Genomic DNA, 13,739 nt, shown 5'->3' with positions numbered 1-13,739 from the left:
TCTTTCTTTATATTGCATAAGGTAAATGTATTCAACTAATTGTTGTTTAATTATTAAAATTTTGTAAAATCTATTACAAATTCTTTTTATAAAATCTCGAATCAAAATCAGTGAAATTTGGTAATAGTAGCCTTCTGCACGAAAAGATGGCAATACAATTTATCAAAGATAATTTGAAAATAGTCTAAAAAAATTCTAAGAAAATTCAAAATTCAACCAAAATCACATTATTAACTAAAGATAACAATCCAGATTTTAATTCAAACCAATAGTGTCCAAATAAATTTTGTTATAATTTTCATGTATATCAGGAGGCATTGAAAAAAAATCTATGAATTTATAAAAATTAAGAATATCGCTTCAATGTTTCGGAGCACATGCAACATATTCAAATTTGTTGCTATAATATGAACTTTCAATTTATTGGTAATGTTACCCTATAGTTTCTAATAAAACAAAAGCAACACAGTAATTAAGGAGAATAAAAAGCAAAAATATAACCATCAGACTTCTTTAAATTGATGAATCACTACTTTAGTGTGTTTTATTATAATATTGTTGTCTCCAATGTAATAAAGAAAGTATAACAGAATGTTAACTAATGATTTTTATGTTCATTGGAACGATGTACTACAAATATTTTGGCAATTTATGCTTCCATTTATCTTCTTCAAATCGTTCAAATTCATTTAAGGTCTTATATTGTAACTTTAAAATTTAAAAAAAAAATAAGAAATATAAAAAAACAATTATTGTCGGAACCTTATAAAAGAGTTGAAAAATCGTGACAAAAAAATTATACATATATGTGCTACTAAAATGTATTGTGAACTCAATTGCATTTGTATAGCATTTTGTCATTTAAAATAATATTATTCTTATTTTATTAGCTTCTTGTTATTGTTTTAAAAATAAATCATATTAAATTAAATTGAAAAGTATTATTATAAAATAATATTCCCTAACAATCATAATTATCCGAGGCATTGTATTTGTTTCGTTAGGGAAATGAATTTCGGTAGACGGGTCGTTGGACCACCGTACCTGCGTGTTGGAGAGATGATGGCTTATTATAAGGGGATATGCATGCAGTTGACCAGGGGCCCCCACGAGGAGGTAGAGCATGCACTTGGATAGGAACTCGATAGTTGCAACACTGGGTCAGCGACCGGTCAGTGTCTACCCTATAGAACCTACCCCAGACTCCCTTGATCAGGAGGCGTATAAATAACATCTCCAAAAACCATGTTCGTTGGAAAGAATGCCCTTTGCCCCGTTAGGGGATTTGGCCACCATAATCATAACAATATAGCGCAAAGTAAATAAAGTATTCGATTTTGTTCTTATAGTGGGCAAGTAGTTATATCAAATGGACAAGTGTTGAATATTATATCTTCCCCACTCGTTAATAATAATGATATTTTTCATTTCGGCAAACGCACTGTTGATCTAACAGTAATTGTGAACAATGAGTTGAACTCAAGCTTTGTAATCTATTGTGTGTATATAATATGACTTCAATTTTTGATTTAAAAAGTTCAATATTTCCAAAGTTAAGTTCAAATAAAGAAAATTTAAGAGATTTAAAAGCTTTTTTATAAAATATTTAAGTATAAATTTATTTTTTACCAATTTTAGCTTGAATTTATTGCATTCATTGAAAATAATTTTATTATATTTATGTCACGTATGTAGCTATTTAAAAAACGAATAAACTAAAATTTTCATATTATATTTTTTTTTTGTTAGCATATTTTTAAAAATATTTTAATTTCGATAATCATTTATCAATTTAAAATCAATTTTAGAGTAAAAAAAATTTAGTTTAATAAAAGTTTTGAACGTGATCTCAAGATTTTTTTACAAAACTTGTATATGATATTATGTTATTGTTATACGATATACATATATAAATTCAATTTAACTTCTATTACAATTTATTTTAATTTAAATGTTCTAATCTCAATTAGTGATACAAAAAATGCTTCGTGCAAAAATTTTATTAAATATTACAAATTAACCTTAATTTAAACGAGATTAGATATAGTTGAATAATTAATTTTAAACTAGGGAGATAATTCGCATAAAGTTTCATATACAATCTCTTGCTTTTTATATGTTAATTGCAGCTTGGTAGTTTTAATAGTTTCTCAGCTACGAACAAACAGCTTATGAAGTTGTATGTTAGCTACAGCAAGCAGTGGAGAAATTTCAACGGTTTTTATCCCTAAAAAAATATTTGCTTGTGAATATTTTTAAAACTATACGGTGAATAGTTTCTGAGATATGGCCATAAACAACTTTTGGAGCGTTCATGAGATTTCAACAACTTTTAACGAATATAGCTGCCAATTTACCATATTTGTTTTCGCAAATTTCAGTATTGTATGTTGAGCAGTTTTTAAGACAAATGCAAATAACTTTTCAAGTTTATTGGCAGATACCAGAAGGAACCAACTATTTCAACGACTTTTATCAAACTCATCAATTTTTGACCTTTATGACCTTTGACAATGTAACTTTCCAATAGAGTTAAGTATTTATACAAAACGAGATTTTCTTATACGTGTAATCTTTTAAATTGTGAAAAATGAAGTACATGTAAGTCTCCAAAACTTAAAAGACATCGTGATTTTCAAGAACATCTTTAATTTATTTACTAATACTTTTATAAATATAGTGTGCTTACAATTTGCTTAATTATATTTAAACTTACCTTTTTAATTTGTTTGCCTTCCTATTCACATATGCATGTTTATAAGCCCATTCATTCTATTTAATTCATATGAAGATTCATTTAAGAGAATTTATAATAAAGTTTAGTCAAACCATTAGTTTGTAAAGAAGCACTATTCCCTTCAAAAATTGAAAATACTGCTTGTAAAGGCAATGTACTACATTATTTAATTTAGTTTTATTCTTGACCAAAATATTTAAAAGATTGCATACATTTGGGATGAACAAAAAAATTAAAGAGGCATTAACATATTGGTTAAATTGGAGGGTTGAGAAAGTGAGTTAAGAAAAATGATTATATTTTTTGATGGCACGATATTTACCGTTAGCGTTTTGCATTTATATCGAAATCTCGGAAGACGAAACAGGATCGAGTTAGAAAATATTTTTCTGCTAGCAAAATAAACCGTTTATTATTATCTGAAACTGTTAAAATTTCAGACTCCTACGACTTATCGCATAATATTTCACTATAGGATTCCTCAAATCCCAAAGAACTTGATTAAGTACAAATCAACGCGGTTCCCAATTTAATAGACATATATTTAAACTCTTAATATAATCTGCATTGTGTATCGAATAGATATCAAATACAGACCCAACATTATACAACCTCAGATGTTTTAACTTGTTTTTTTTTGCAATATGCAGTTATAGTATACAATTTTTCTGTCTTAAAGTACATTTCGTATACAAATATTGCTAGATACTTATGAAATACAAAATACACTTCTATAACTTATAAAATATTCTAAAGCTAAAACATCGTAATATTGACTTTTCTGCTTCACCTGTGAAAAGATAAAAAAAAATTATCTTAGACCTCAATAAAAAAAAAGGTATTAACTCAAATCCCATTAAAAATCACTCAAAAAATATTTTTAATTAGATTTTTTATATGTAAAAATTAAAAAAAAACAAAAAACAGCGCAAAAAATGCTAAAATTGAAATATTCATCATCGTTATCAACCGTTCTGCACTGTCACGAATTTCATTTGTCTATAATTCAGTATCTATGTAGTCGTTAACATCAAAGGATCAATAAAATTTTTACATAAATATAGAATGTAAGAAATTAAAATCCTATAAACCTTAGGATATCTGCATAATTCCTTGCTGAAATTTAATATTAAACCTTAAAATATTTTCATTCCTTAAGACCAATGATACTGCTAGTACCTTAAACTAAGTTGCAAATTAAATATATGTGAGTATTTTAAACACTGGAATACAATGTAAGCATATATAAGGTCTATACGTATAAAAAGCAAAATATACGATCCTGGTATTACAAACATAATAAGAATTATGGGATGAAATTTTCTGAGATTTAGATGTGAATGAAAAATTTTAATACAATATACATATTTATGCATGTATGTATATTCTTAAATAATTATGATATATTATTAGGATCAGTGTATAACAGTGTAAAATAAATACGCGAATAATATTTCTATATGTGTAGTGTCATTCATTGTATACATACTTTTATAATTTTAGCACATTATATACTTTCGTATAATACTTATATTGTGCTTCGAAAAGAGACAAATTTAATTTTCTATCTAAAAAATGTCTACGATATATATATATACACACACATATACAGAAATAATTAACCAAATCTAATAATTGAGTTTTATGTTAAAAGAACAAAAAAAAAACAGGAATAACTGTAATCGTTGTTCATAAAATGTGAAATTTAATCAAAATTAAATCAGGTAGAAAATTGACATTTCCATATTCAATCGTATATATAAGAGCATTCATATGCATAAAATTATTTAAGGAAATTTTTTAATTACATAGGCGGGTATTATAATATTCATACATGCAGAGATATACATTATCTATATAATTATATATTTGCAGTATGTATTAATTTATTTTTCAATTGCATATTGTAAGAATATCTTTTTTGAAGCAGAATTCGAATAGAAAAACCGCTATCCTATATTTTATTTGAACTAATGTTGTTGCTCTAAGAAAGACATTTGACCCCTGAACTATGAAGTAGATGAAGACATTTAATACTTCTGGGCTAGCCATGTGATTTATGTCAATATTTCTTTTCGAAAACTCGTAATATTCATAGCTATATTGCATGGGCACTAGAACTGCTATTGCTTTTCATTTACATTATATGTCGTCTCGATAAAAGGGATTCGGTATGCTAGCTGATGTCAACGTAATATTAAAATTATTATTAAATTTAAAAGAAGTGTTTCCATATTATGTTATCGGGTAACATAATAATTTTACATTTCATAAATTATTATTGCAATGGAATATTATATAACAACATATAAAAATTATAATTTAATATAAACTTGTGGGGCATTATACGCTCTTATATTTTTACACTTCAAAAAGTTATTGCTTAAAATATTACACATAAACTTGAGTTATTTTAAAATAAATTGTACATTAATTATAACTTGGCATCGAAATTCGTAGATCAACTCAAAATTTTGCAAATTATTTCAAGTAACGTCTCAAATTACACACTGCTTTTTTCGTTAAACAAAGAGCTACTTTTCAGCTTTCCATTATGCATATTAATTTTTTTTTAAATCGGTTAATAATTATGCATGTTATAGCCAAGTCATACACCTTTTTGTCGAAACTAAAAATATTCAACTGGGATTTTGATGGTTAAATATTTATTTGTATGCTCCGCATCGAAATTAAACCTTTCTGCTCATTAGAAATTATATCAAGTCTGTAACGTGATTCATCCTGCTTAAAATAATAATTTTGGCCTGTAGTTACCATCTTTATTTCATTATTTCAGTGCGTATTTCATTACAAAATATACAATCAAAATAGAATCAAAATTCAACAGGTTTCACCTTTGACTAATATTCTAAGACAACAACGCGAAAAATATAATAATTTTGATCATTAAATGAAATAACGTTAATCGTTTGTCTATTTTCTTTTTTATTCTTCTTCCTAACAAAATCAAATTAAAATAATTTATTTTGTAAAGCAATGGCAATCGATTAAAAAAAAATTTTCAAATGGAAATTTTATCGAGTAAAAATTTAATTATAATAATGATTATTCAAATAAAAATAAATACTGAAAAATTATTTTCTTATTATTTTGAGCAATTATAATTGAACTTAATTTTTTGTTTTATCTTAATACTAATTATAATTTTTATATATATTATATAATATAGAGTAAAAAAAATGTCTTCTTATTATTAAACTTAACGAAGCGCAATGCTAACAAAATATAAATAGAAATCGCCGTATGCCCGTATAACAGTTGAACATAGTACCTACAGTTAATAGAATGATGTACAAATAATTATTATTAGTATAGATTTCCTATTTTATACATACATACATATATTATATGTTTGTATATGTATAAAATTTTCTTTTCTAATTCTTGAATTAAAGGATTTAAAAATAAAAAGTATGTATGCAAGTAACATAAATTACTAGCTGTTGATTTTAACAATTCCTTTATTATACGATTAAAATCCTTTATATATAACGTACGCTATATATACAGATATGACAAATAAAAACAAAAAGACAAATTCATATAATATATAGTAAAAATATTTTTACTTTTATTTTCAATTTACTTCTATAATTCACACCTCTTTAAAATACAAAGAAAAAAAAAATTGATATTTTTCTTTTTATTTTTAACTAGCTTTTATACTCTACCTAAAAATATGTTAAAATATAAAATTTGTATGCTATTTTAATATAACATTATCCCCAACATTATCTCAATTACCCTAAATATCTCATTAAAATTAAAAGATAGATATTTAAAAATATAATATAAAATGAATGTGTAGGATAAAAGGGAAAGAAAAGCCAAATGGAAAAAAGTCTTTATAATTAAAAATTCATGAACTTTCAGTAATTTTAATTAATCAAAAGAATTTTTGTTGGTACCCGTTGATTTAAATTACATTTTAATGGCTTTTTTTCTTATTATTGTTATATATACATATACATACACTGTCAGCTAGCTCTCGCTATATCATTTTTATAATAAAAATGTATACGAGTGCTTTACGAATTAAATTTGTTGAATAAACTATATATAAAGGAAACGAATGAAAGATAAATTAACGAATGATTCTAAAAAATAAGAAGAATAGTATACCCGAACTTACCATCTATGTTACGGTTTATTCATTCATTTATTTATTCAGTCGTTCAGTCATTTCGAAAAGGAGAAAAAAAAATTTATTTTCTTTTATGCTACAATAAAAGAAATTATCATAAAAAAAAATTTTTTTTTTTTTATCGTGAAAAATATTTTACAAGTTGTGTCAGTAGTTGATAATATTGGCAAAATAAAGTTCAAGAATAATATTAAACCGTTAATAATTCAGTCGGAGGAAATATAATTTTTTTACGATATTAGAAGTAAAACGGTATAAACCTATACTAAACATAATATAACATCATGTATTGTACACATAAGTTGCAATAATTATTCATATAACAATAAATTCAAGAAATTTTATTTTCGTTAAAGCATAAGGATGATAAATTTATTTTAGATTTTCGACCATAATTTTTATTATGTAATCCTTTAATATAAACCGCGGTGACTATAACTGCACATTATTGTTAAAAATATGTTCTAAAAACGTTAGTATTGTCTTCTTACTGAAAATAATCTGGAATATATTAAGACATATACTCTGAATTAAAAATTATAGTAATACGATATTGATACGGAATATGTCTGTATTGAGCTGTTTATTGATACAACAGTATTTTTCTGAGCAGTGTTTTAAAACAGTATGATTGCAGTAATTTTGAAAGTCGCACAAATCTTATATTATTTAGATATACAATTTTTTTTGCTAAACTTCAGCAGAGAATTATTGTTTTTGAGATTTTTCGGAAATTATTAAAATATTCTTTAAACACACTACTTTGGTACACTTAGTATTTTAATATTTCTTATAGTTTAAATAATTTTACTCCTTCTTCATTTTACATCAATATTTGGAATTTATATATATGTATATATATATATATATATTTCATGGAATTATAATCAAAATATTTATTTTAAAAAAATATAAGTAAATCTTTATAATTTTAATCCTTTTTAACTTGTTCCGTTTTTTTTACCTTTTTTGTTTTTTTATTTTAACCTTTTATTTTTACTATATTTTAGATTATTTGGATTTAAAATTTATTTTGTAAAAAAAAATTTCGGCCTTGCTTTAAAATCTTCTACTAAGAATTATAATAACTTTTACTTTTAATTGCTTTATTGCCGATTACTAACATCAATGCAACAATTGAATAATATTGAAATAAATGAAATATTTTAAGAATAATGATATTGTTAAGTAGTTGAAATTAGAAAGAAAAATCATATAATAATTAAAATAATTTAAAATATTAGCTAGGTTTTTTACTGTGTAAATTAAATATTGATTAATTTAAAGATGTGGCCTACCACTAAACATTATACAGTAGAATCGCAATTATACTAACATGTAGATATTTGAACGGTCGGTTATGAGAACACAAAATTATTTATATTGACTATACTCAGTTTTATCAATTTATTCCCACTTATATGATCAAAATATAAGTTTTGACGTAAACTTCAAAAATATATGGTCCATGTGAAAACGTGTAATAATATAAAAATATATTAATGTAATGAGTATACAAGTATAATATTGAAGAATGGTGTAGATGCAATAGAATTTCCTTACATTTTAGTCTATTTGATACCTCTTTCATTTCTGTTAAAATTCCGGTTATCTATTAAAATTCGGACATTAATTAGTTCTTACTAGTGTGACTCTACTGTAATTAGATTTCTGCATATCATATAAAATGGTATAGATACTAAATATACAGTAAATATTTTAATAAAAACATTTTAAGCACTTAAATGATTTCAAGTTAAGCTATTTCAGGTTTATAATTATAGCTTACGAATTTTTCTACCCTAGGCCTAATTAACAGATTTACAGCCTCATCGTGTATCTGGCTTTTTTACTCAATATTTATTCATTTTCAATTCAGAATTCTCAGTATTTTCTAATGGATGTTTCACTTTTCCAATAAGATTCATTTTTAAATTTGGATTTTTGCATTTTTTCTCAAATTATCGACTGCACGTATCACTTAGCGAGAGTAAAATAGCAAGAAAAACGATCAGGCCCTTTCATATACTTTTTTTTACTTTTAATCGAACACTAAGTACACTAAGTTTTGAATGAAATTACCCATAAAATTAATGTGTTTGTTATCTTTTTTATATAAAAAAGGATTCTTTGTATAATTATAATAAAATAATTTTGTTTGATTTGTAATTTTCTAAAAGAAAACAAAATAAAAACCGAATTCCTAACATTTAATTTAGAATCTCATAATATATGGTTACACCCATATTAGACTATTTGTAAATTTATCTTATTTTATAAAAATCTATTACCACATAACTTCAATAAATCAACTTAAGCAAACTAAAAGCTGATGTTAAAAACCAATAGATCATAAAAACTTCCACGTGGACGCTATTATATGCTCTAATTTTAACTTCAATAACTTAAAAGGAATTTTTTCATTTTTTTTTCCCTCATTTTATAATTCAGTGATTTTTCGTCCTTTTTCTGTTTGTTTTTTTTTTTTTTTTTGGTTTGTTCTTTTTTCCATTCTCTTTTACTTTTGAATAGTAGGAGAAAAAATTTTTTCTGTTCTCATACTTATGTTTTATTTTTTGTTTTTAATGTTCTCTTTATTTACACTTTAAAAGGGCATTTCTAGCGGCGCATAAATGGAAAAAGGTGTTTCTTGTCTACAAAACATTATGAACTCATTAATGACTCATTAAAGCACAAACATAAGAAGGAAACAAACACACTAAAAACGATTACCCACATTCAAAGAAAGAAAAAAAAAAAAAAGGAGCAGAGTAAAAGAACGTGAATTGAAAAGGTGACTTTTCATTTGGAAAAACGAAAAAAAAATATTAAAATATTTCTTTGTAAATTAAACAGAGGTGAAAAATTAATGTTTAAAAGTAATATTCAACATAAAACTTGTTAAAATTGTTAATGTAAAACTGTGTATGTATTTATATACAAAAAAAAAATAGTAATAACAAATAATTTATCCTGCTTTCAATAAGGATCTTAAATCCTTTTTAGGAAATCATCAATAATTTGCTTTTGAATGTTGTCTGATTCTTCGACATCCTCAGTTCCTTCGACATCCTTCGACATTTTGTTCAGTTTAAACTCCTGTTACACTGAATATTTTAGTTTCATGATTCTTTTACGTTTTATAAGACCATGTGAAATGATAAACAATCAACAGGTACTCGTTTCTCAAACCTGAAATAAGAATGAATTTTATTGCATTTTAATTAATTAGTTCGCCCAAATGAACACAATTTATTAACATTTTTTATTAATAAAAATCATATATTAAAAGAAATATTATTATTCTTTTAAAAAAATTAAAACTTAAATTATAAACGGAATACCAAATCTAAAATTACTGAGATTATATCCTTGACAAATACATGCAAATGCACGCCTATAAAAAGTTATAGCCATAAAAATGTAATAAAATTTATTATTTTTCAAAATAAAAAAGAAAACCCAAAGCAAGAAAATAACATAAAATTTTTGTTTTACTTACTTTCATTAATAATTGCTTTTGATCTCTTATACTTTATAAAATGTACATAATTTTATATTTTTTTAATATAAATAAATCGTAAAACAGCGGAAATCAAAGTTTCCTTTATTGCAAAAGTTTTTAGCATTTCTTGAAAAAAAAAGAGAATAAAAGGGCAAAGAAAAGAAGAAGTCCTTATGTAATATCTTTAACAAAATTCGAAAAATTCGGAGAAAATTAAAATCCAAAACAGCAATTAAGCATATTTTCAGTTCTAACCATCATGTGAATTAAAAAGTTATTACCTATTTCCCTTTTGGTTCTATATGCCACCATATAAGTAGGTTGTTTAATGTTACGGAATATTATTTTCAAAGCTATATAGCTAATTGGACCATTACTTGATAATATTTCTTTTATTTCTCAATATTATAAATATTAACATGTACACTTGTATTAGTATATATTATAATACTATAATAATATATTAATTAATGTATTATATGTACTTGATATCGAATATTGATAATTTCTACAAAATGTTAAATAGCATACATAATATTTATTTTAATTTTTAATTTGCAATCCTAATTTAAAAACGAAAATTTTCAAGGAATAATTCTGATTTGCCTCAGCTTCCGTTTCTTTTGACAAAGTGAATCAAAAGGTTTTTGATTATTTACAACTTACAGTAGCAAAATTTTTGGAGAAATTTTTGAATCAAAGTAAAGCCTAGCAGACATAATGCATGTTACATATTACATATAATTACTTTAACATATTACATATTACATATTTATGCACATAACTAGTTTTAATTTCAGATCGAACATACAAAACAGTTTCTATTCTGGTTTACAGTATTGTAAGAATTTATAGAACATAATATTAAGAACTAAAACTATATTCAATTGGATTCAATTAATGTAACTTGTGATAATAATGATAGCATACCTATAATTTCCATAAAAGTTCCACTAGATAGTTGAAAAGTAAGTTATCATTCAAAGCGATTTCTCGTAATACAAATATTAAATATTTTGATTGGAGTAACTAAAAATATTAATTTTATAATTATTGTTAGGTATTTAGAAGAGGAAGAAAAAACCACTCGTTTTATTTAGGTATTATTATACTTATTGAAATAACTGCTTCATCCGTGTTGCTTATCGTAACATGAGATGGAATCATTATTAAATTAATGATGATCAAAATAATTCTTTGGATTTGATTGTGACATTAATTTTTCTTTTATTAATAATGCCAACATAAAAAAATGTATATTTATACATTATAATATCTCAGTTTTTACTTTAATTCCTTGCTTGTTTCTTCAATGTAAAATAGTTTTTTCTTACGTTAATGTACCTCCCGAACTTCTGTCATAAACGTTCGACAAAATTTTCTCTTTCTTACAAAACTGAATACTAAAGCTTATCAATGCGATGCATGGTTTATTACAAGCATTCTTATTCACCTAAATAAGATAGTGCTGTATTCTTTCATTTTGAAAATTTGTTATCTTATTATTTGTTGAAAGTAAATAATCGAATCTATTTATATAAATCTCTTAATAAAAGAATTTAACAGTATATTTTACTTTAAAATTAATAAAAACAAAAAAAAAAAATAATTTAAGACATTATCATATCCTCAAAAACTTATTTACAAAATAAATCATATTTATTTAGATGATCGCATTTGATGATAATATCTTACAAGAGGTTCTCTCTTCGGCCAAACTACGTTTCGGCCATAAAAACTCCAAAACCTAAAAATAATTTAAGAGTAATATGATGTTAATATAATTTATGCGCAAAATCGTAGTAATAATAAGTAGATTGAAATTACATTCCAAATAATGCTCCCCCTAAATGTGCTGCATGATCGAAAAATTTCCATCTTAATAACACTCCAGCTAAATCAAAACATATTATTGTTTTTATTGCCTAAAAATTTCGTATAAATTATTAATTTGATATTTATTCTATAAGCGCATAAACTTACAGCTGCTGCTGAAAACGTGTACATTGGAATAAAAAGTATACTTAATCTAGTATCAGGATATTCAAAACATACAAAGGACAGAATCGCCATTATAGCTCCAGACTAAGAAAGTAAAATAAAAAATCTTTTAAAGACAAATTGATACAAATTATTTTAAACAATAATTATTACCGCTCCGAGTGACAAACCAGGTTGATTGCATGCAGCTTTAAATATGTAACTTGCTAAACTGGATATTACTCCAGCACTTAAATAAAGCCCTAAAAATTGTTCTTTGCCCAATGAAGCAACCGCTATATTTGAAAAGCTATGTAATACATACATATTGGCGAATATATGAAATAAAGAATAGTGACTAAAAGTAGATAAAATCATAGGCCAACACACAGCTCCTAAAAATAATATAAAATTTAAAAAGATTAAAATTCTATTAATATATTATATTTACGTGCAGCTGGATTGGAACAAAAATATTTAACCATCATCGGTTGGTATCTGGGTATTCTCCACAAACCAAATACTATTAGATTGAGTACTAAAATTGGTGCAAATACTCTATCTCCTTTGGGTAAACTATTCCACCAATACTCAAAATCATTTTTAAAATTTTGAACTTTTCTTTGGCCATTTCGAAATATAGAGTTAAATGTTTTTGCTCTATTTACTAATCGAGATCGTATATTTTCATATTCCCAAATTGAGGCACCGCAAAACGAGCCAACTGAAAACTAAAATTTGAATTTTATTATTCCTTTCTAAACATAATATAAAAACAAAACAATCCCTTACAGCTATAGTAAAAGCAGTAGCTTTCTTTATGGAAGATGAATGTATTGGTCCAGTTTCAGCTCTTATTCCTTCAAAAGGCGTTGGAACTAAACTCCCTTTTTTAGCTTCTGCAGGAGGACCTGGTGTTGATACACGACTTCTATTAATTTTTTTGAAGGTTCTAAATGGTTGTATGTACCCTTTATTCGTCAAAAAATTTGAAGAGCTTTAAATTAAAAAACAATTGTTATATACGTTGATGTAATCAAATATACGTATAAATTTTTACCCATATTTATAGACACCTTTTAAACAAAAATTTTGCCACATTTTAATTTAAAAATTTTTTTGAATCACTAAATTTAATACTAGATCAAATAAATTCTGATGAAATAATCTACTAATCTATCCAAATTTATGTTGTCTATTTTTGCTTTTGTGTTATTTGCTTTTCTTCAATACAAAAATGTATATTTATGAAACAAAGTAACAATTCTCAATACACAGTATGACAAATGACAGTACAATATGTCACTTCCTTAGAATTACCCACTTCATACTTATTACAGTATTTCCACTGC

General features: G+C 24.7%; 1 protein-coding gene across 2 annotated transcripts; it reads right to left on the bottom strand.

Moving 5' to 3' along the window:
* Positions 1-9,815: 9,815 nt before the first annotated feature.
* LOC129618508 (presenilins-associated rhomboid-like protein, mitochondrial) lies at positions 9,816-13,631 on the bottom strand. Of its 2 annotated transcripts, XM_055533304.1 has the most exons (8): positions 13,448-13,631; positions 13,180-13,384; positions 12,839-13,118; positions 12,562-12,782; positions 12,391-12,492; positions 12,235-12,332; positions 12,103-12,154; positions 9,816-10,094 (listed from the first exon to the last, which is right to left on the bottom strand). In XM_055533304.1, the coding sequence occupies exons 1-8, from the start codon at positions 13,486-13,488 to the stop codon at positions 10,089-10,091; spliced, it is 1,005 nt and encodes a 334-aa protein (XP_055389279.1). In that variant the 5' UTR covers positions 13,489-13,631; the 3' UTR covers positions 9,816-10,088. The 2 variants fall into 2 exon arrangements, with proteins under 2 accessions (XP_055389279.1, XP_055389278.1); XM_055533303.1 differs by lacking the exon at positions 9,816-10,094 and having other exon boundaries at positions 11,936-12,154.
* Between the last annotated feature and the right edge of the window lie 108 nt (positions 13,632-13,739).

The sequence above is a fragment of the Condylostylus longicornis genome, unplaced genomic scaffold, assembly GCF_029603195.1.
Source record: "Condylostylus longicornis isolate FDR11 unplaced genomic scaffold, ASM2960319v2 ptg000008l, whole genome shotgun sequence".
Lineage (NCBI taxonomy): Eukaryota > Metazoa > Arthropoda > Insecta > Diptera > Dolichopodidae > Condylostylus > Condylostylus longicornis.
The sequence above is the reverse complement of the archived record's forward strand: the minus strand, read 5'-3'. Positions and strand labels throughout refer to the sequence as shown.

Excerpts from the sequence above, each read along its gene's own strand:
- LOC129618508 (XM_055533303.1), bottom strand. The coding sequence starts at position 13,488 with ATGTGGCAAAATTTTTGTTTAAAAGGTGTCTATAAATATGG. Across the intron at positions 12,783-12,838 it reads TTGTTCCAATCCAGCTGCAC|GAGCTGTGTGTTGGCCTATG; the intron begins GTAAATATAATA and ends TATTATTTTTAG. Across the intron at positions 12,155-12,234 it reads GGGGGAGCATTATTTGGAAT|GTTTTGGAGTTTTTATGGCC; the intron begins GTAATTTCAATC and ends AATTATTTTTAG.